General features: G+C 37.8%; 1 protein-coding gene across 1 annotated transcript; it reads right to left on the minus strand.

Moving 5' to 3' along the window:
- Nucleotides 1–3886: 3886 nt before the first annotated feature.
- On the minus strand, nucleotides 3887–4804 carry LOC106828910 (olfactory receptor 52L1). Its single transcript, XM_014837729.3, has one exon. The coding sequence runs from the start codon at nucleotides 4802–4804 to the stop codon at nucleotides 3887–3889; it is 918 nt and encodes a 305-aa protein (XP_014693215.3).
- Nucleotides 4805–23952: the final 19148 nt, after the last annotated feature.

A 23952-nucleotide genomic window follows, 5' to 3' on the forward strand; every position in this document is an offset into this window, starting at 1 on the left:
TATTTCTTTGTTAAAATTCTCATTTGGCTCATGCATTGTTAACCCAATTTCATTTGGTTGTCTGTCTATGTGTTCTTGTAGTTCACTGAATTTCTTTTTAAAAGGATTATTCTGAATTCTTTGTCAGAGAGTTCATAGGTCACCATTTTTTTAGGGTTAGTTATTGAAGTTTTATTAGATCCCTTTGGTGGTGTCGTGTTTACATGATTTTTTGGGATCCTCATATCCTTGCAGTGATATCTACATATTGGAGTAAGCAGTCTCCTCTTCCATACCTTATAGATTTGCCTCAGCAGGGAAAGACCTTCATCAGGCAGCTCAGTTCGGGATACTGGACAGGTCAGCTGGTAAACCCAGTGGTCAGATGGGCCTGCTATCATGATCTGTAGTTGGTCATGTCCACTGCCCATGCTCTGAGCTCAGGGGCAGTGAAAGGTCCTGTTCCCTGGCCTCTGCATTCAAGCAGGGAAGCTAAGTGGGCTCACTTGTCAGGTGGAGCTGCTGGCTGTGCTCCACTGTTGGGTGAGCCCACAAGCTGGGCTCTGCAATCACCTCTTGTCAGGTGAGGATGAAGGCTGTGTTCCCCGGCAGAACGATGGCACCGGATGGACTCTGTAATTGGTCCGGCCTGTGGGTTGTGCCCCAAATTTGGTGAGGCCACAGGGTAGGCTTTACAATCATGTAGGCCACTGGCTGTGCTCCACTATTAGGCAAGGTCACTGGCCAGGCTCTCTGGTTGAGTGAGGCATTTAGCTGTATGTCTTATCTGGATGAGGCCTGATACTGTGATCCTTAAACTGGCATGGCAGCTCTCCAGGTTTCCTTTTTGAGTGAGCATGCAGGCTATGTTCTGCATTTGGGCAGGGTCACTGGTTGGGCTCCCTGCCTGGGTAAGGCCACAGACTGTGTTCAACAATCAGGCACTGCCGTAAGCGGATCAGGATTATAGGCTGAGTTCCAAGGCTGCCCATGGTAACTGTCAGGCAAACTGGTAATGCAGGGCCAGAAACTATGCTCAACAGTTGGGCAGGGCTGCTGACTTGGATCCCTTCCTAAGCAGGACAAAGCTTCCTGGTCAGGCACAACTGGAAGCTATGCTCAACAGTGGGTGGGGCTACAAATTTGTTTTCCTTCCCAAGTGGCCTCATGGAATGGGATCCGTGGCTAGTAAGACCCATTGGTTGGGAACCAACTAATAATTTAGTGAAAGAAGAATTGAAGAAGTTAAAGCTTGATGCAGAGATGGGAAATACTCTTATTAAAAAATCCAGAGAATCTTCCAAGCTTAGAATCAATGGAAATAGAAATTGAAAGCAATCCTTTAGTGAATTCAGGAGGTAATTGTTCTTGTATTGCTAGAGCAGCTAGATCAGATTTTTATTCTGTGCACACAAATTGACAAAGAAATCAGCTCCCTATGTAAAATGAAGGCGATTCCTCTATACCTCCAAACCCTGTTATAGCAGTGAAGCCAGAGAAGGAGAATCAGAGTCAGTTCTCCAAGATAGACATAGAGAAAAAGTATAGAAAAGCAGCTCCAGAGATCAGCAAAATACATGGTAGCATCTCTGGTTCTTGGTATGAAAGCTTCTCTATTTCAGCAAAGAAATAAGGAACCCAGCTCACCTCTTCATTTTCCTCTTGACAGCCTGAGGGGAATTCTGCCTGTTAACAAATTCCCACACAATGACCTTCACAGTCCTACAATCAGGGCATAGGAGCTGTGACCTTCACGCCTCTGAGGAAACTCCCACCAACTACCCAAATCGATTAATTCTCATCTATGAACAGATAGATGAGAGTAAGAATCTACAAATATTGGAGGAAAACTAGCGAAAAATGGAAGGACCAAGCTAAACGAGCAGAAAAACACACCAATTAGAGAAAAGACTGAATATAGAAAAAAAGCACATTTATTAAATCTATAGCACTTAACATTGGTGATCAAGGAAAATAGAGACAGCACACATAAGCATTGCTAGAAATGAAATAGGCGATATACTGGAGGCACAGTAGAAAATAAAATATAAGAATAAAATAGCATAACTAATTTTCTGATAGTAAACTTGAATGACAATAAATATATTTTAAATAAACAAAAATTGCAAACGTTTTCAAAGGAATCTAAAAGGCATACATCAGGCAGAATACATATCCCACTTGGAAGATCTGAGATGGAAAACACACTTTTTAGGCAATAGGTCAATCAGCTGCAACAAAGATTCCCCAAAATACACTGGCTTAAATCAGATACAAGTTTATTTCTGGCTTGGGTTTAAGTCAGGATTGGTGGCCCAGAGTATATCAGGAACACAGCCTCTTCCACAGTGTTGTTCTGCCAACTTAAAAACACATTTCCATCTTGTGACCAAAGGAAGTTTCTTCAGATCCCACCATCATATCCACATTGCAAACATCAGAAATGATGTAAATGGAAGGAGAGAACACACTGCTTCCTCTTATAACCTACTCAGACTAAGTGCCTCTAGAGTCAAGAGAGTGCTTGCCAATGGACAGGATAGACCACAGGCTGAGCTTCTCCAGGACAGCTTACCAGAGTTTAAGCCCAAGAGCTAGAACCAAGGTGATGAGAATGTGTAATTCCTCCTGCAATAAGAACAACTAATACCACGCCTCCCTAATTCACCCACATATGCCAACCAAATTAAAGACTTAATTCTCAGTCTCTGCAACAGAAAACAATTTATTAACAGTAAAATTTATAAAGAAAGAAGAAATTGGAAAAACTAACCATCCACTCCACCCCTTCTACCACTACAGAATCCCAGTAGGATCCTCTCATCACTTGAGCATCCTACCTCAAGGTAGCAGTGACTTGGTTTAATCTACTACTGAGCAAAATGTGTTACATTTTAGGAACACAACACAATTAAGCCAGATCTTAGGGCAACATCCAATAAACAGGGTGCAATACACCAATTGTGACAATCTTCTTGTAAGTTTTACCCAGTTCCTATTAGTAAAACTGGAGGTTCTAATTGCCATTACTCCATATCCACATTTCAGAAAAAGAAATTCATTTTTAAGTGGTATACTTGCTTCTACATTTATTAACAAAACTATGTTTACCAATACCAGACTCTAGCACATTTTCTGTTTACTAGATACTGATAATTACATGACTGCTTTTCGTTTGTCAAATTAAGATTTACAAGACATACATATATTCAATACTTGGTCTTATTCTCTCTTTAAACAAAAATGTGAAAAAATTAAAACATACAAACAGACCTTTTTAAAAAGAAATCCGCTATACACATATATATTTCTTCTTTGAAAATAGAGATCATATCTCATTATTCTAAGGACCTATTAAAGTACCTCCCCCACTTAAGTTTATTTTACACACGAGTGCACTCATACTGTGATGAAAGGTGTTTTCTGACATTGTGGCTGTCCCAACTGCTTTGAGAGAGACCCTATTGCTACACACGAGCCCAGTGACGTAGAGCTCACAGCACACAGTCTTTAAAGACATTCTAAAATTAAAAGCAAGCAAAATTTGGGACTTCCCATTCCAATGCCAGATGATAGCATATCCACAGCTATCATCTATTTTTCCCATACCCAAGTCCCTCCATCACAAGGAGTAGAAAAACATTAGGATCAGGAGCAAAAGAAAGCATGGGGAAAATATTTGCAAATCCAGGTATCCAGGTACTTCTCAATAAGCTATGGAGTCAAGTGCCTATGGGTGTTCTTTGACATAAGACCAGTAGGATTAGAAGGATTTTTTACTGTGGAATGGCCTCTGTTCATATAGCCTACAGCAACCATGGCTTCTGGCAGTGTCTTTCATGAGACTCTGAAGAAAATAATTGGGACATGTTCAGATCCATCCTATTATGTAAAATATCCTGAGTACTCACTGGCGGATCTGCTGAGTCTTCACCCCATAGACAAGAGGATTGAGTGCAGGTGGCACAAGAAGGTAGAGTGTGGCCAGAAGAACATGGACATGATGGGGTACATGGTGGCCAAAGCGATGAGTGAGGAAGGAGAACATTCCAGGAATGTAGAAGACCAGGATGACACAAATATGAGACCCACAAGTGCTAAACGCCTTAAGTCGGGCCTGAGCCCCCGGTACCTTCAGCACTGCCTGGAGGATGAGGACATAGGAAATACCAATGGCCAGGACATCTAGCCCAACCACAAGCAGTGCCACTGCCAATCCATATGCTCGGTTCACTGTGGTTTCTGAGCAGGCAAGTTTTACCACAGCCATATGTTCGCAATAGGCGTGGCCTATGACAGTGGTCTGGCAGAAGACAAGTCTCCGCAATAGGATAGGGAAAGGGAGGAGGAGGAGGAATCCCCTCACCAGCACTGCCATGCCAATGCGCCCTATGAGCCCTGGATGCAGGATGGTGGAATGGTGCAGAGGGTGACATATGGCTACATAGCGATCCAGAGCCATGGCCACAAGTACACCTGACTCCATGGAAGAGAACGCATGGATGAAGAACATCTGGATCAGACAGACAGTGTACCCAATCTCATGGGCATGAGCCAGGAGCACTGCAAGAGTTTTGGGTGCAGTGGAGGAAGCCAGGACCAGATCAATGCCAGATAGCATGGCCAGGAAGAGGTACATAGGCTGGTGCAAGGATGGGTCAGTCCAGATGATGAAGATAATAGTGACATTGCCCACTAGAGCGAGGAGGTAAAGGACACACAGTGGCAATGCTATCCAGTGCTGGCTTTCTTCCAAACCTGGGATGCCAATCAGGAAAAAAGAAGGCTGGAGTAGCCTCCTGCTGGAATTACTAAGGGCCATCATCAATAGCTCAGAGACTGAAGAGGGAAAAGAAACCAAAATCACGACTGCTTTCTTCCTGCATTATCACATTTTCCAGATCTGGCTACCATCTTCATGAGAAGAGGAAAGAGGCTTAAACTGCAACATAAGGGAATAAGCTACATACAGGGAAGAAAATTTCCTTTTGTTGAGATACAGTTTTTTAAAGATGAGACATCCACACGTATGAATTAGGCCAGTCTAATTTCATTTACAGATAAGAGTAAGCATATGCTGCCTTTAGAGAGCTGTTTAAACTCTATCATTCAATTACTTAGAGTTTGGAATGTCAACTTGAAAGAATAGTCTTTATTACCTCTTGGTATACTGAACACTATAAATCAATCTGTTATTTTTTAAATGAGTCTGCCTCAGTTTCCAGGATACAGTACTCTACAGTACTTCCTCCTATGTCCCTTGTCCCACCACGTTCTCCATCAACCAGCCTTTATCTATTGTTGATTCCAGAGTTCCATCCTTTCCTCTATTCCCTATTCTGTACCTTAGCTCTGATGGAGTTCATTCATTTGCATGGTTTTAACTACGAGTATACTTTAATTTCTTACAAATCTACTTTTCTAAGTCAAATACCTTGCTGAAACACAAATACTTTTTCCATTTCTTCCTAAATATCAATACCACACACTCAACATATTGAAGACTGAATTAACTCACCTGTCCTTCTCAAATCTGATGGATCTCCTTCTCGTCCATGTCTTGGTGCATTACATCACTATCTACCCTCCAAAAGCAATACCGAAACTTGGAAGAAATCCTTATTCATTCTTATCTCTCATCCCTTTTATCTATTCACCAGTTCCTGTTGACTTTACTTTTAACTCCTTTTACATCCACTCATTTTTCTCAACTCCCAATGTCACTACCTTAGTGCACACTCCCAGTATCCCTCATCTCAATTGTTTCCCTTGATCTTGCAGCCTTTGCCATTATACCCTTCAAACCATTCTCCAACCTGAAGTCAGAGGGTTTTTCCTAAAATACAGATGTCATGTCACTTCTGAGGTTAAAATCTTTTAATGAATTTAATCCATGAATAAAATCATACATTTAAGACTGGCATACAAGGTTTTCAAAGGTTATCTTATATAAATTATCCTAAATCAGGTATAGTTATCACTACAGTTACTATTAATAACAAAGTATCACTGAGTATGAGATCAGTGGTCTCTTTCCTTTTTCTTTGTCTCCGTCAATCTGCTTATGTTTCAAACTTTTGCTATGTCTGTCTCTTATCACGACATGATGATGATTCAGCGTTTCTGATAATCCCATGTTAACAAGAAGTATCAATCATATACGTGCTCTACTTTACCTTCTCCACGTGATTCATCTCTCGAACATTAAAACAAAACACTTGAAACCGGATATGTTTGTGTCTGTATGTTTGTCTTATAAGACAGACATAGTCTGAAATAATTGTATTTTTCTATATAAGGGAGAGGTGCACAAGAATACATATATATAAAAGAGTCAGGAATGATTCAGTTCTTGTGGATTATGCATCTATAGATCACTCTGAATGTCTTTTATAGAAATCAATGATGACTGCAATATGGCCCCAAAACTCTGAACACGGCAGCTATGAAATCTGAAATGACTGTTGGACACATATCTCCCAGCCTTTGTTTTCCTTTCAGATTTGAATTCACTTATAACTTCAGGTAACAGTGACATGTTTTTATTGAGGCCTTCAAGAGAATCTCATAGTCTTGCAAAAGCTCACATTTCAGTGCTTAACATTTTACATAGAGAGAAAATTAATTCTCTTTCTTAACTACTCCCATTCGACTGCAAATTTCAGCCCATTCTCACCTTTCAGCCAAGGAGTCAGAAAACAGCTGTGCGTTTTTTGGAAGGCCACCCATCATTTTGATAGGAGCAGCAGAGCAGTGGAAGATGAAGCCAAACTACAGTGGGTGAAGAAGATTCATGTGCCTGAGTATAACCTGCCTCTTCTTTGTGCTGCATAGTCTGTGAGTCTAGAGGAAAAGCCTAGAGCTGCTTTCTAAGCATGCTTTTAAGCTGCTTTTTAATTACTAAAGTAAACAAGAGGTCCCTCAGCGATTCTTAGAGGAAAAGCAAAAGGGACTTTATTCCCATGAACCTAAAAGGGAAGATACATTTAGCTCTCTGACCAGGAAGCAGAGGACAATTAATAAAGAACTAAAGCTGTAGATTCCTATTTATTCATGTAAATTCAGTCCATGCAACCTGCCTTCTATGAAGCTGTCCTCAAATTCTGTAAGGCAGTATGCATGTCTCCTTTTCTTTCCTATTAAATCACTTTACCAGTCGTGTCACTACACTGAATACCTTGCACTGTAAAACCTGTCAGTGTAGGTCCTTAAAGAATAAGTAGGGTCTTTGCCTTGCTTGTGACAGCATTCCCAGGGAAAATTCCAGAAGTGTCAGAATCTAATTGGAACTCAGGAACATTTGCTAAATAAATAAATAGCTATATGATTACTTAAAAATTACTTAAAAATAAGATGAGTCCATAAAACAACCAGGAACTACGGGAACTTGACAAGACAGACACTAAACTTAAAGGATAGGAATGATATAGCAGACAGTGAGTGTCTATGGGAGATGGACTGATCGAACCTCCATGCTCCTCACCCGAAGTGATACACTGGGTGCTTCATGGAAGAAGGAATCCCAATGAATCTCTCTGCCAAAAGAGGTTATGACAGAATTCTAAGTGTGTGTCAGAAATGAGGACTGCTGTGGTCACTAGTGGTCAGTTCTGCCACAGTGTCTGTCACTGGAAGAAGGGAGGCTCCTCTACGGGCTGTGGCCTGTCTCTTTCTCCTTAATTTCCTCCTTAACAGTGGCACAGACTTTATGATAGTGGTAGAAGAGAGATACAGGGACATAGACAGAGAGAAACTAGGGAAGGGCACAGAAATAGAGGGTTCATTGTGATGAGCTACTAGGAGAGGGAGAAATAGAAATCAAACACTCAGAGGCAGAGTTCAGGCGTCAAATCTGAGACAAATAAACAATCAGTAAGATATCTCCAGTACAAGGGCACTGTTTTCCTGGCCCTAGGCTGTCTTTGAGAATGCATGCTTTAAAGTCTTGAGTCAAGGCTGACAGAGACTCAGCAACATGGAGAGAATTTAGAAAAAGGAAAAAACTCCCAGGCTCAGGAAGTTTCTACTATGGTCCTCTCTCAAGCTGCAGAAGCACCCTGAGTCCCCAGTTCAATCTCCATGACAACCTTTTGTGCTAGCTTAGGAGTAACAGTGATAAACAGGATTTTATATCCAGAAGAGCTACACAGCAATCTCTGAATACCAAAGAGGAAACCAAACACATAATTCAAGGTCAGTGCAGCCAAAGTTTTCCAAGGATATGAAACATGAGTGCTAACTCTGGGAAGACTTGGGTAAAGTAGGCAAATCAATGATTCCTACATGTATCATATGTGATGACTATGATGCCAACCTAGACACATGCTAAAGGCCCCTGTGAATGCCTGAGTTTACCATGAAGGTTTAATGGGATTGGTAAGTATTTGAAATTCTCAGGTTAGTTTGCAGCAAGGTGTGTTTTCCGAAGAGCGGAAGCTAAGGGCAATTGAAAAGAAAGGCTTGGTTTTGAGGAGTCAGACCTGGGGAGAACAGCTACTCTGAGACAAGGGGAAATAAACTACTAAGATGTGTTAGACCAGAGGTTTGGAGATGTGGAGCCATAGTAGCCAAAAGAAAATAACTCCTGTCACAGGAACTATGGGAAAGGCAGAAGCTGTCTGTCTACAGCCTTCCCCAAAACCATTGCAAAGAGATATGAAGGGAAGATATATTTTGGTATGGAATACTTCAGAACTGTCCTGTAATGAATGGCATTATTCATCAGAGAAGAGTGACTGAAGCCCTGGGGAGTCTGGAATGCAAACCTGTCCAATCTGCTGGGATGCCCCTGGGATTAAGGTTGAATGGCTCTGCCCCAGAAATTACTTGGCTAAGCACTGACAGCACTGGAGGACTTTTCCCATTTCAGTGTAAAAAGCATTAGACTCTGGAGGATGCTTGAAATAGAGTGGGGAGAGCTTCTAGAACAGCACACCAAAGCAGGGCATCTCAGGGATCTAACTTATTCTAAAACCCCAAATTCCAAGGAGGTCAAGCAAAGTCAGGGATCTGCTCTGAACAACAAAAGGCTGAACACAAGCAGCTGAAGCCAGGAGAGCAGAAGCAGCTCCAGAAGGCATTGCAGCCTGAGAGCCTCATTTATTAGCTATAATAGTTTTTTTGGTGGATTCCCTGGGGGTCTTCTACATACAAGATCATGTCATCTGCAAATAGAGATAGTTTTACTCCTTTCTTTCCAATCAGAATGTTTTTTATTTCAGTTTTTTGCCTTTTCCCTGGCTAGAACCTCAGTATGATGTTGAACAGAAGTGGAGAGAACATCATGTTTATCTTATTCTTGATCTTAGAGGGAAAACTTTCAGTCTTTCATCATTAAGTATGTTGTTAATTATGGAATTTTGTAGACACCTTTTATGAGCCTGAGGAAGTTCTCATCTATTCCTACTTGGTAAGTATTTTTGTCTTGAAGGAGTGTTGGATTTTTTTCAAATGCTTATTCTATATATTGAAATTATAACTTTTTTTTAATTCTATTGATAGAATATATTACATTAATTGATTCTTGGATATTAAAGAAATCCTGCATTTCTGAGATAAATCGCATTTGATTATGATGTATAATCATTTTTATATATTGCTGAATTTTGTTTCTAGTATTTTCTTGGGAATTTTTGTGTCTAAACATGTATTTTGAATGCCCAAATTATAATATTTTATAACCTCTTGTTCAAAATAGTCTGTCAATTAACCAAATGCAAATAGTCTTTTAAAACAAACTTATCTTCAAAACTGTAGAGACATAGGACCCTCAGACACAGGATCTTTACAATTGGACTTACCTCATGGCTGAGAGCCAAAGAGACACATGTTCCAGAGACAAGAAGAGAGAAAGGCACTGAGCTCTACATGCCTTCTTTGCCTTTACATTAACCACTCGTATAAAGACACTCTTTCTACTCTGGAGAGTAAGTGAAGGATGAACAGAAGCCAGGAGTGTTATGACAACAGATTGGCCTGAACAAGATCAAAACATCAAGAAGAGGGAAAATGTGCCTCCCTAATCTTAGTAAACAATCAAGTAAGATTGTGTTTAGCTGTGAATAAGAGACACTAGATTATAGTGGCTTAACCAAATTTATCTACCTTACATACATACACACACAGAATCAGGCATTTCAGAGCTGTTAAGGCAACTCTGTTCTGCCATCAATAGACCAGGATGGTTCTACTTTCTGCAGCACTATCCTAAACTATGGCTACCATCCTCCACATTCAACTCCATGATCCAGACAATAAGAAGGAAGAAATGGAAAGGGAGCCTCAATAGACTTTTACATCTAGTTGGTCAGAAATGAGTCTGATGTTCATCTCTAGTTGCAAGAAATTCTCAAAAATTGAGTAATTTAGCTTTCTTATCTCTATAATCATGGAAAGTTGTAGAAAGATGAATTTGAATGGATGTTGATTGCTCACTCTCAGTAAAAACAGACAATACAAATCATGTTCTTTTCATGTATTATTTTCAGAAATGACAAAATATTGAGCCATGAAGAAAGTCTCAAAAATTCCAAAGAGTAAATAAGTTCCAAAGATCTCTGAATCACCATGACAAACTCAGCACTCACTGCAGCTTCCTCCTCTCAGTCCAAAACCTAGCAATACTACAAGATATTCAATAGTAAATCAATCCATAACATCATAAAAAAACAAATGGAGAGCCATTTATGAAACATAAAATGTGAGGAAACTCCAAAAGATGAAGAACAACTGTGATGGAATTATGGAAAAGAATGGAAGCCCAAAAGGTTCATGGAAAGGACTGCTACAAAATTAATGTTGATTCACACTCAGAAATGTCTGATACTAAGAGAAGCAAGGAGAAAACCAACCTGGTGATTAATGATTAGTACAGTAGGAGTTACCAGGCAGGTCTATCCTTGTGCACATAGACTCTCGGACCAAGAAGTGGAACAAAAGTCAAGCACCAGTAGTGAGCGTTCCAGAATATTGGAGATTAGTTCAGAAAACAGGGCAGTGACACACATGGTAAATAAACTACCATGCCCCATGAGGCGTGAGAAACAAGCTCAATGATAAATCAAGCTTTTAGCACATCCCCTACAACAGGTTGCGTCAAATAAATACAGCAACATTCTGAGATTGCCTATTAGAAAGAAAAACAATCAACCAGAGACTAAGATGGCTAACCTTTAGACAGGTTTCTTCCTGACTACAGGCCCCTGGCCTTCTGTTTTCTTAAAGCATTTCCTTGCGAAAACTTGTAATTGTAAAATTCGTTCTCTGCCCCTTTGCAGTGTGTATACAGCTTCTTCTAACCTCTTGCCTCTTTTATAACCTAGGAATGTCTTTCTCAAGAAACTAAGAACTGTCTCTTGAAATATAAACACCAAAGGAAGTGACATTCCATCTCCCAATCCCTATGGACAGTAGGAGCCTAACTTTTAAAAGCACCAATTAGCAACACAGATCACCTAATCAAAGACAAAAACATTTGCAATCTCAGGAATAATTCAATGTGTTTGACACATACCATTGATCAACTTCCCAATAAAGTCCTTCAGTACTTTTCCACTAGGTCATCCTAGGGATTAAACCCATTCCACCTGACACTTTACCCCAGCCCAACACTGCCTTTTGTTTTAGCAGAACTTAGTATTCAGACTTCATCTGTGCACTCTTCCCCATAATCAGCAATAGGATCAGAATAAAATCAACTTCCATTTGGTCATCCTGTCCACTGCTATTTTTCTTTAATACCATTACAGGCTTTTTTTTTTTTTTGGTGGAAAAGATTGGCCCTGAGTTAACATCTGTTGCCAATCTTCTTTTTGCTTGAGGAAGATTGTCACTAAGCTAACATCTGTGCCAATATTCCTCTATTTTGTGCGTGGGTTGCCACCAAAGCACAGCTTGATGAGCAATGTGTAGGTCCATACCCAGGATCCCAACCCGTGAACCTTGGGCTGCCAAAGAAGAGCAAGAAAACTTAACTACTATACCACCAGGCAGGTCCCCCAAAGAGAACCATTTATTTGAGCAAAATCAAGGGGAAATAGTAGATTAAAGTTAACAAACATAACTCACACTTGAAATAATAGAATAAATTCAATAACATCAAACAAAATCTCCTTACAAAGTAACTTTCTCTATGCCAACTCTCTACTTGAGAATTTCTGTCACTCATTCCTTCATGTCTAGAGATGGTGGCAAGTGCTGTTACTAGCTCTATATAACTACGCTATCACTTAGAATTTCTTAGTGACCACACCCTATGAATAGTTCATTTGTAAATAATCCCTTCTCAAATTATTCTAATTTGAGTGGCCCATCTGTTCTCTAGTGGGACTCTAATTCAGTGTTCATTCAATTATGTAGTATGGAAGACATTAGCAAGAACAATTTCAATGTGGTGATAGGACAGATTTTGGTGGCCAGGAATTAAAAAGATGAGGAGTTGAAGACAGTATACAAAGATGACTCTTACAAGATGATGGATCAGTGAAAGGCAGATCCTGAGGATACAGGGCTACACCCGGGAAGTATCGTGGAAATATCTAGGAAGAAGTATGTGGAATAGAGATATTTTTTGAAGTTGATGGTCCTTGGAATCTTCACATATTAAGGTTCATGATACAGGGGAGAGGAAGACTGTTAACACAGCAAACAGGAGATACAGTCAGTGCTGATCTGTCACTTGGTCTGAACATACAAACATGTTCCAAAACCAATGATATATTACAAAACAATTTGAGGATAGCTGAATTTCACATTTGCTTTTGTGCAATTTTGTCTCCAACAAACACTGGTTGAATGCAGAAAACTGCATTAAGCTGAAAACAAGCTGCATGGGAATATGCAGAACACACACACACACCCCCTAATATCTGGAAGCTACCTTCCTTCACGTCCCAACTTTCCATATGATTTCAAGTAAATGTCCTTCACCCACTTCACAGTAACTCATGAGCTGCAACCTTTCTGCTCACTTCCAGTAGCAAACTTCAAGTCTTTTTCAAAGGAAAATGTTGTACTCATTGTAGGTTTTGTATTTTTCTTAATCATTTAACATGTGTAAAACTCAGAAACTGTTTGTATAAATTTTCTTTTTTATGTGTCATTGATGACGTTTTTGAGCACTGTGCTCCTTACTCCATTTTTCCATAAGTGCAGCGGTTTTTCTAGTGGCATTTTGCATAGCACAGTGATTATTAAGAAGTGACTGTAACTGCCAGAGTGAGTGGGGAGGAAACCAAGCATAGATAGAAAGAACACATCTCTTCCAACCGTTCAATCTGGCAGAGACATCCATCTGGTGGACCTGCCTCCTGAGACTAGGTTTAAATAGGACTCTTCCCAGAGTGACCAAGAAAAGCCTCCAAAGTCATAGGAAGCCCCTCCTGCTGGAACGAGACAATAAGCTACCTGGGAGTGGTTGAATGAGACTGAGGAGTGCCCTGAGCTAGGTCCAGGGAGGGTCAAACAGAGATCAGGTCATTTCACAGCCACGATTTATAACCAAAACCCAAAGAATGGTAGGGAGAGGCATAGATCTGCTGGGAACACCAAAAGTCCAGGCACAGGCAGCAACAGCCAGGAGATGGGAAGAAGCTCAGAAGGAAGTGCCAGCCTGAGGGCATCTTCATGGTTGCTCCTCAAGTAGTAAGTAAACTAGACAATGACATGGTCTCTGGGAGGGAAATGAATGGAGGCCATCTACCCACCTCCCTAGGATTCTCCCTGGTTTGTGTATCTAGCTCACTATCCTTGGATTTCTCAATTTGCCTTTCTTTACCTTCCTTCAGGCTCTTCACTTTGTAGGAGTTAGTAGCTGTATCTATAAACAAAGCCCGAGAGATGAGGCTGAGCTCCGATATGGCTATATTGGAGATGATGGGGCTCTCCTGTCAGAGGAATATGCAAAGACCTCTTGTCTATCACAGTTAGGTACACTGGAGACTCAGTAAAAATGGTACAGGTTGTATGAGTCTATTCCTCACACTACTTCACTCCCTTCTCCAAGCCAGCTGGGAACAGTAGTAGCTTGGGATACTGGGACCCAGTGGCTGATGAGCTGGATTTCATGAGAACCACCTTATGTTAAGGTGCTGCTGGGTGCTAGTAGTTGAGGTGGGGGGGGGGGGGGGGCAGGACTTGAAACTGACTTGAAACTCAAGTCTGTATCTTCTACTTGAGTACAAAAAGCATCCTTTAACCTGTAAATTTATACCACTTTCAATATCTTAAATGTTACATTGAACCTTTCCAGAATTTCTCAATGAAACTCTAATATTTCCTGCTTTTTATATCATCCTGAATTCAACTCTGCTATTTAATATCTGCACAAATTTGGGAAGCTAATTTACCATATGTAATATCAGTTGTTCAGTAACTTTTGTTTTTTGGTGAGGAAGATTGGTCTTGAGCTAACATCTGTTTCCAATCTTCCCCTTTTTTCTTGAACAAGATTGTCATGGAGCTAACACCTGTGGCAATCTTCTTCTATTTTGTATGTGGGAGGCCACCACAGCATGGCTTGATAAGCGGTGCATAGGTCCATGCCCAGTACCTAAACCCACGAACCCTGGGCTGCCAAAGCAAAGTGCATGAACTTAACTACTATGCCACTAGGCCAGTCCCTACTCAATAACCATTTATTTTTCATTAGCAACTATGTGTCCAGCACTAGATTAGGCACAGGGATAAAAGGTGAATAAAGTAGTTAAGCTGCAGACCCTCATCAAGATTCCATTAGTAATTATATTAGATTATACTATCCATTACTTCCATTTTTCATAAAATAAAACCAGTTTTCATATAATGGCCTACTCCAGGCTGCACATGAACTGGACTGTTAGCTACATGAGAGTTAGATCCATGTTGATTTTGTTCCCCATCAATGTGGTGTCTCACACAGTGTTTAGAATGTAGTAAGATCAACACAGTCTTAACTAATTAGATCAACATCATACATAATCTTATTCCTTCTTAACCCTCCAGTGTACTGAGAATTTCTGAGTGATGATTATTCCAGTCACAGATATTATAGAATATCTCTTGGAGATTTGTGGTGATGAAGTTAAAGTAAAACCCATCAGATTCACAGTGTGATTTTTTTCTCCTTACTAAACAGAAGAATAAAAAGGGAAGGGAAGAAAATATTTCTGTATTATTTTTAACATTTCTACTTCTTTGTTGAAATTCTCATTTTGTTCATGCACTGTTAACCCAATTTTAGTTGGTTGTCTGTGTGTTCTTGTAGCTCACTGAACTTCTCTAAAAGGATTATTCTGGATTTTTTGACAGACAGTTCATATATCACCATTTTTTTAAGGTCAGTCATTGGAGCTTCATTAGATTCCTTTGATGGTGCTGTGTTTACCTGATTCCTTGGGATCCTCATATCCTTGCATTGGTATCTGCAAATTGGAGTAAGCAATCTCCTTTTCTGTACTTTACAGGTTTGCCTCAGCAGGGAAAGACCTTTGTAAGTCAGCTCAGTTTGGGGTACTGGACAGGTCAGCTGGTATATCTGTGGCCAAGTGGGGCTTACTATCATGATGTCCAGCTGGGCAAGGGCACTGCCCCTGTGAATGCCTCAGCTGACTGTGAAGATTTAATGGGATTGGTAAGTATCTGCAGCCTCTCAGGCTAGCTTGCAGCAACGTGTGATCTGAAGGGGAGAAGTTAAGGGGAATGGATTAGAAAGGGCTAGTTTTGAAGAGTCAGACATGGGGATAATAGCCATTCTGAGACAAGGGGAAATAAACTTAAGTCTACTGAGAGGTGTTAGACCAGAGATATTGGAAGACTTGAAGTCATAGTAACCAAAAGAAATAGCTCCTATCACAAGGACTGTGGGAAAGGCAGAAGTCAGCTGTCCTTCGTCTCCCTCAAAACATCAGATAGAGATATGAAGGAAAGATATATTTGGGGATGGGATACTTCAGAACTGTCCTATAATGAGTGACATTATTCATCACAGAAGGCTAAATTAAGCTCTGGAGAGTCTGGAGTGGAAATATGTCCATCTGCTGGGATGCCACTGGGATTAGGGTTGAATGAATCTGCTCCAGAAATCACTTTAGACCCTGGAGGATGCTTGAAATAGAGTAGGGAGTGTTTCTAGAACAGCACATCAAAGCAGGGCATTCCAGGGATCTAACTTATTCTAAAACCCCAAACTCCAGGGATATCAAGCAAAGTCAGGCATCTTCTCTGAACAACAAAAGGCTGAACACAGGCAGCTGAAGCCAGGAGAAAAGAAGGCATTGCAGCCTGAGAGCCTCTTCCAAACCCTTCCTGAAATAGTAAGTAAGCCAGTCAATGACCTGCATCCTGAGAGGTGAGGGGATGGATGTGTCCCATGTTCCTGTAATTCTGTCCTGATCTCTGAATTTGATCATAGGCCATGTCTTGGCTTCCATGGTTGGCTTTCCTTGTTTGATCCTTCACCTTTAGTGCCTCCTGTCTCTCAGGGTCTTCACTTTTTAGAGACTAAGGTCTGTGATCAGGAAATAGGAGAGAAATGATTCTGAGCTCTAAGATGATGGGACACCCTCAAAAGGATGGGACTTTCCAATCAGCAGACCATGTGAACAAAACATAATAAAACAACGCATTCAAAAGCCAGGAACAAAAGTATGCATTTCTGTCACATAAGAGACTCAGTAAAAGTGCACTGAATAAATGATAAACGAAGAGCTTTAGAATAGTAAATTCTAAATCCAAGATTCCTGGAAGAAAAAGTAATTTCAAGAATCATTAGCATTATATAAAATACAAATTAAAAACAAGAAACTCCTCCTTTACATCTGATAAAAGACATATAACTCTAAATACAAAAGACATAATATTTAATGAAAATTATAGCTGAATTTCCAACAAATTCAAACAAATAATTAAAGATATTGGCCTTCATAATTATTTTACACTGATCATGAATTTCCCTTCACTTCATTGCTATATAAAACAAAAGTTAAGAGATGTTGTTATTTGTAAAGAGGGAAAACATCAATATTTTGAAGGAACTTTTTGGTCTACCTAAAAATACCAGAGAGAGTATCAATGGGAAAATTGTAAGAATTGACAACGGTTTAGGAAAGTGGATGATATACAAGATAAAATAACAACAACAAAAATGCGGTTGCAATATATAAAATAATAAATGCAAAATATTTACCACTTTACTACCAACGGACAATTGGTTGTTATGATAATACAGGGGAAAAAATAAAAAAATATTTAAAAGTGACAAGACTTTATCAAAGTAGATGAAATAACAAAAGCTAATATGATAACACTAAAAAAGATCAATTTAATGGGCTTCCATATGCTAGAAACATACAATGGAATAAATAATGCAGAAAAATCATATTCACTAAATGCATCCCAAACTGCTAAAATTCATAAGAAGAAGAGTGAAGAAGTACAGAATTTTGCTAAGAGATTTTTTTAAACATTTAAATAAGGGAAGAGAGTGTCTTCATTACTAAATGAAAAGACTTGATAGTATAAAGATATCATCTCTTTTTTTTTTCAAAATTAATCTGTGAATTTAACAAAATCCCAACCAATATTGTGCTATTTTAGAACTCAGTGCAGGAATTCTAAGGTTGATCTGGAAAAATAAATCTGAAAAGAGCTTAAAATTGAAGAGAATAAGAGTAATATAGTCCTGTTGTATATTAAATTTATTGTAAAATTAGAATATTTAACTCAGTTTTATATTGGCACAAAAATAACCAGAAAGAAATATAAAACAACAAATTGCCCAGAAATAGAATTTTATACATATAAAAAGTATATATGTGACAAAGAGGGTACACTAATAAGTTGGGGGAAAATATAGAAACCATTGTGTAATTATTTAAGGTCAATTTCTTTATATACTTTTCATTAACAGCAAAATTCATTCCATATAAATAAATTATGTCACAAAACCAAAAGGTCAACCATTTAAAATTTAAAGGCTCAGAGAAGTGAATATTGGTCAAAATTTTACGTAAAGAATGATTTGCTGTATTTCTTATTGGGAGAGTGAAATGTTTTGATAATTTGATGAAACCTAAACAGATCAACTCTCCCAGAAAAATAATAATAATAATATTACAACAACAACAAAGACAGGATTTTTTATGTATAAATTAAGGAAATTCACAGATGACTATAAAGACTGTCCATAAATACTTGGTTACAGCCTCCACTTTAAGTCCAAAAATATAGAAAAACAGGATGAACAGAAAATAGTATAAATCTTATTTTTACAGGTAAATATAGCTATCCCTAAAAATATACAAACAGTGTGTAAAACCAAACAAAAATTGGAGAAAGTGTTATAAATCCATATGATGAAATCTAATATAGCCATTGAAAACAATGATTATAGAATTATAATGCTTTTAAATTCCCAATGAATTGGGACCTTTGTATGTATCATGATGAGAAAAAGCACAGGATGCATAATTCTATTTATATAAAATTTTAACTGTGTGACTGCAAAGAAAAATATAGAAAACTTAAAATGCTGAAAAATTCATTATCAGTATCTTTGGCTGGTGGGTTCTTGATTTATAGTTATTTTTTCTTCATATTATTTCCTAAAATTTCTTTTGTTTTGTTTTTCCTATATTTTTATATCAATTTCATGGGTAACATATGCTTGTTATAATTAATAAGTGACATGGCATTTATTCTTCTCAAAAGTCATGAGAAGTGCAGCCTAGAATTTATATGTCATGCCATTAAATCAAACAAAGCCAGAGATTTGAGAAAGAAAATATTGATACCTAGGTATTTGACAAAGCAGGGTGTTATTCACAGACAAAAATAACAAAAGGAATTCTTAGATAGGCAAGGATTCCCAAAGCATACTGTTCAAGTAGATTTTTTATTTTAATTGTGGTGAAATACATATAACAAAAATTCACCCTCTTAATCATTTTTAAATGTATAGTTCAGTGGCATTAAGTAACTTTACATTGTGCTACCATCACCACCATCATCCACAGAACACCTTTCATCTTGAAAGACAAACTTTGTACCTATTAAGCAATAACTCCCAAATCCCTCTTCCCCAATCCCTGGCAACCACCATTCTCCTTTCTGTCTCCGTGAGTTTGACTACTTAAGGTACTTCATGTAGATGGAATAATACAGCATCTATCTTTCTGTGACCGACATTTCATTTAGCATAACGTCCTCAAGTTTCATTCATGGTGTAGCATGTGTCAGAATTTCCTTCCTTTTAAAGCTAAATAATATTTCATGTATGTATATACCACATTTTGCTTATCCATCCATCCATTCATGGACACTTGAGTAGCTTTTACATTTTGGCTATCAAGAATAATGCTGCTGTGAACATGGGTGTACAAAGATCTCTTCAAGTCCTTGCTTTCAATTCTTTGGGGTATACACTCAGACGTGGAATTGCTGGATCATATAATAATTCTGTTTTTAATATTTTGAGGAACTACCATATTGTTTTCCAGAGAAGTTGTACCATTTTACATGCCCACCAAGGATGTTCAAGAGTTCTAATTTCTCCACATCCTTGAAAACATTTGTTCTTTTCCAAGTTTTTAAAAAAAATTTTATAACAGTCATCCTAGTGGGTGTGAGGTGGTATCTCATTGTGATTTTGACTTACACTTCTCTAATGATTAGTGGTGTTGAATATCTTTTCACTTATTGGTCATCTGTGTATGTTCTTTGGAAGAATGTCTATTCAAGTCATCTGCTAACTTTTTAATTGGATTGTTGGTTTTTTGTTGTTGAACTGTAGGCATTCTTTATGTATTCTGAATATTAATCCCTTATCAGGTAAATGATTTGCATGTATTTCCTCCCATATTGTGTGTTGCTTTTTCACTATGTTGATTGTTTCCTTTGATGCACAGAAGGTTTTAATTTTCATGTAGTCCAATTTATCTGTTTTTCTGGTTTTTGTTTGAGTTTTTGGTGTCTTATCCAAGAAATCATTGCAAAATCCAGTGTCATGAAGTTTTTCCCATGTGTTTTCTTCCAGCGGCTTTAGTTTCAGCTCTTACATTTAGATCTTTGATCCATTTTGAGAGGATTTTTGTATATGGTGTAAGGAAAGGGTTCAACTTTATTCTTTTGCATATGTATGTACAGTTTTCCCAATACCATTTGGTGAAAAGACTATCTGTTTTCCATTCTATGGTCTCAGCACCCTTGTAAAAACTCAACTGACCATATAGATGAGGATTTATCCAGGCTTTCTATTTTATTCCATGATCCAAGTGTCTGTCTTTACAGTAGTACCACATTGTTTGGATTACTGTGGCTTTGCAGTAAATTTTGAATTCAGGAAGTGTGAGACCTCCAACTTTGTTCTTTATCAAGATTATTTGGCTATTCTGGGTCCCTTGAGATTACATATGAACTTTAGAATGGGTTGTTCTAATTCTGCAAAAAATACTACTGAGATGTTATAAGAATTTCAATAATCTGCAGACTCTTATTAAGTAGTATCGACATCTTGACAATAGTAACTTTTCCAGTCCATGAAATTGGGATATATTACCATTTATTTGTGTTTTTAATTTCTATCAGCAACGTTTTGTAGTTTTCAAGGTACAAATCCTTCATATCCCTGCTTGTTTATTTCTAAGTATTTTATTCTTTTTGATGCTATAGTAAATGAGACAGTTTTCTTAGTTTCTTTTCATATTGTTTGTGATTACTGTATAGAAATACAACTGATTTTTGTGTGTTGACTTTCCATTTCCTAAAAATTTGTTGAATTTATAAGTTCTACAAGTTTTTTGTGGAATCGTTAGGGTTTTCTACACATAATAGCATCATGTCAGTTGTGCACAGAGGTAATTTTACTTTTTTTTCCCATTTGGATGTCTTTATTTCTTTCTTGCCTAATTGCTCTGGCTAGAACTTCCAGTCCTATGTCAAATAGAAGTGAGAAAAGCAGGCATACTCATCTTGTTCCTGTTCTTTGAGGGAAAGCTTTCAGTTTTTCACCATTGACTGTGATGTTAGCTGAGGGCTTTTCATATTTGGCCTTTGATTTGTTGAGATGGTTTCCTTTTTTTCCTAATTTACTGAGTATTTTTTATCATGAAAGTGTGTTGAATTTTGTCAAAAGCTTTTTTGCATCAATTAAGATTATCATGTAGTTTTGTCCTTCATTCTGTTAATATAACATATTACATTGATTTATTTTTGTATATTGTATCATCCTTGCATTCCATAAATAAATCCCACTTGGGCATAGTGTATAATCTTTTTAATATGCTGTTGAATTCAGTTTACTGGTATTATGTTGAAGGATTTTGTGTCACTTTTCATCAGAGATATAGGTCTGTAGTTTTCTTTTCTTATAGATTCTTTGGCCTTAGAATCAAGGTAAAGTGGACTCAAAGAATGAGTTTGGAAGTGTTTCCTCCTCTGATTTTTTGGTAGAGTTTTAGGACGATTAGGATTAATTCTTCTTTAAATGTTTGGTAGGATTCAACAGGGAAGTCTTCTGGTCCTGGGCTTTTCTCAGTTGAGAGATTTTTGATTATTGATTCAATATTCTTAATAGTTATATGTGTATTCAGACTTTCCATTTGTTCATGACCCAGTCTTGATAGACTTCACAGGCTGTGTATTTCTACAAATTTATCCATTTCATCTAGTTTATCCCATTTGAGGGCATACAATTGTGCATATTATTCTCATAATACTTCTTACTTCTGTGAAATCAATTGTACTCTCCTGCTTTCATTTCTGATTTTCTTAATTTGAGTCTTCTTTTTTCTTAGTCAATCGAGCTAAACTTTCGTTACCTTTGTTTCTCTTTCTGAAAAACCAACTCTTGGTTTTGTTTATTTTCTCTAATGATTTTTTATTCTCTATTTTATCTGTGCTCTCATATTATTTTGTTCCCTATGCTAGCTTTGGGTTTAGTTTGCTCTTCTTTTCCTAATTCCTTAAAATGTAATGTTAGGTTATCTATTTGAAGTCTTTTTTCTTTTTAATGTAAGCATTTGCAGCTATAAATTTCCCTCCTATCATTGCTTTTGCTGAATCCCATAATGTTTAGTATGTCGTATTTTCATTTGTCTCAAGACATTTGCTAATTTTTATGTTGTTGTTGAGGAAGGTGACCACTGAGCTAACATCTGTGCCAATATTCCTCTATTTTGTTTGAGGGATGCCACCACAGCATGGCTTGATGACTGGTGTGTAGGTCTATGCCCAGGATCCAAACCTGCAAACCCAGGGTCACCTGCAGCAGAGCATGGGAACTTAACCACTACGCCATCAGGCCAGCCCCAAGATTTTAATGTTTTTAAATTTGTTAAGACTGTTTCATGATGCAACATTTGTGCAGTCCTGGAAAATGTTCCATGTGCACTTAAAAAGAAATTGTGTTCTGCTATGTTTGTGTGGAATGTTCTGTATATGCCTGTTAGGTCTAGTTGGTCTATAATATTGTTCCGGCCCACTATTTCCTTATTGATTTTCTGTCTAGCTGTTATATTCATTATTAAAGGTGGAGAATTGAAGTCTTCTACTATTATGACAGAGACATCTATTTCTCCTGTGAATTCTGTCAAAGTTTCCTTCATATATTTAGGAGCTCTGATGTTTGATGCATATTTGTTTACAATTATTATATCTTCTTGTTGAATTAACCCATTTATCATTATATAACGTCCTCCTTTGTCTCTTGTAACAGTTTTAAACTTAAAGTCCATTTTGCCTGATATTTGTAGAGGTAGCTCTGCTCTCCTTTGGTTACTATTTGCATGTAATTTTTTCCAATCTTTTTATTTTAATTTATGTGTATCTTTAGTTCTAAAATATGTAGACAGCATATAGTTGCATCCTGGGTTTTTTCATGCATTCTGCCAATCTCTGTCTTTCATTGGAGAACTTGATCCATCCATAAAGTAATTACTGATAGACAAGGACTAACTATTGACATTTTTTATTTATTTTCTGTATGTCTTATACCTTTGTTTTCCCTCATTTTTCTCCCTTATTGGCTTCATTTGTGGTTAGTTGATTTTTTTTAGTGATACATTTTAATTCCCTCCTTATTTTCTTTTGTATATATTTTGTAGACATTTGGTGGGTGGGCAGGGTGATTAACATAAGGATTATATATAACAGCCTAAAGTTATTACAGTCTGTTTTAAATTATACCAGCTGAACTCCAAGGACATATGAAAACTACTCCTTTACGGTTATGTTCCCCTTTATGTTATTTATGTCACAAATTACATCTTATATATTGTGTAACTATTAGCATATATTGATAATTTTTGTTATTTCATCTTTTAATACCTGAGGAACAATAAAAAGTAGAGTTATGAACCAAAATTGCAAAAATATAGGTTCTAATACTTGTGGATATGTGATGGTTAGTTTTATTTGTCCACTTGGCTGGGTCACTGTGACCAAATATGTAATCAAAAATTATTCTGAATGGTTCTGTGAGGTTGTTTCTGCACGAGACTAACATTTTAATCAGCAGACGTTGAGTAAAGCAGATAGCCCTCTATAATGTAGGTGGGCCTCATCCTGTCAAATACCTGAATGGAACAAAAGTCTGACCTCCCTTGAACAAGAGGTAATTCTGTCAGCAGATAACCTTGAGACTTGAACTGCAACATCAGGTCTTCCTTGTCTGCAACCTGACAGCCAATTTGCAAATTTTGGACTTGGCTCCAAAATTTGTGAGCCTCCATAATCTTGTGAGCCAATTCCTCAAAATAAAATTCTATATAAAATAAATAAATATTTACACATTCTATTGATTCTGATTCTCTAGAGAACCCTGGCTAATAAACCATATCTTTACTTTTACAAAAGAACTTTATATTTTTATGGCTTTGAGTTACTGTTTAACATCATTTCATTTCAAATTGTAGGACTCCCATTAGCAGTCTCATAGGGCAGTTCTAATGTTAATGACAGTTTTGTCAAATAAACAATTATTGGTTGACAACTCTTTCTTTC

Source organism: Equus asinus, chromosome 20 (genome assembly GCF_041296235.1).
Source record: "Equus asinus isolate D_3611 breed Donkey chromosome 20, EquAss-T2T_v2, whole genome shotgun sequence".
Lineage (NCBI taxonomy): Eukaryota > Metazoa > Chordata > Mammalia > Perissodactyla > Equidae > Equus > Equus asinus.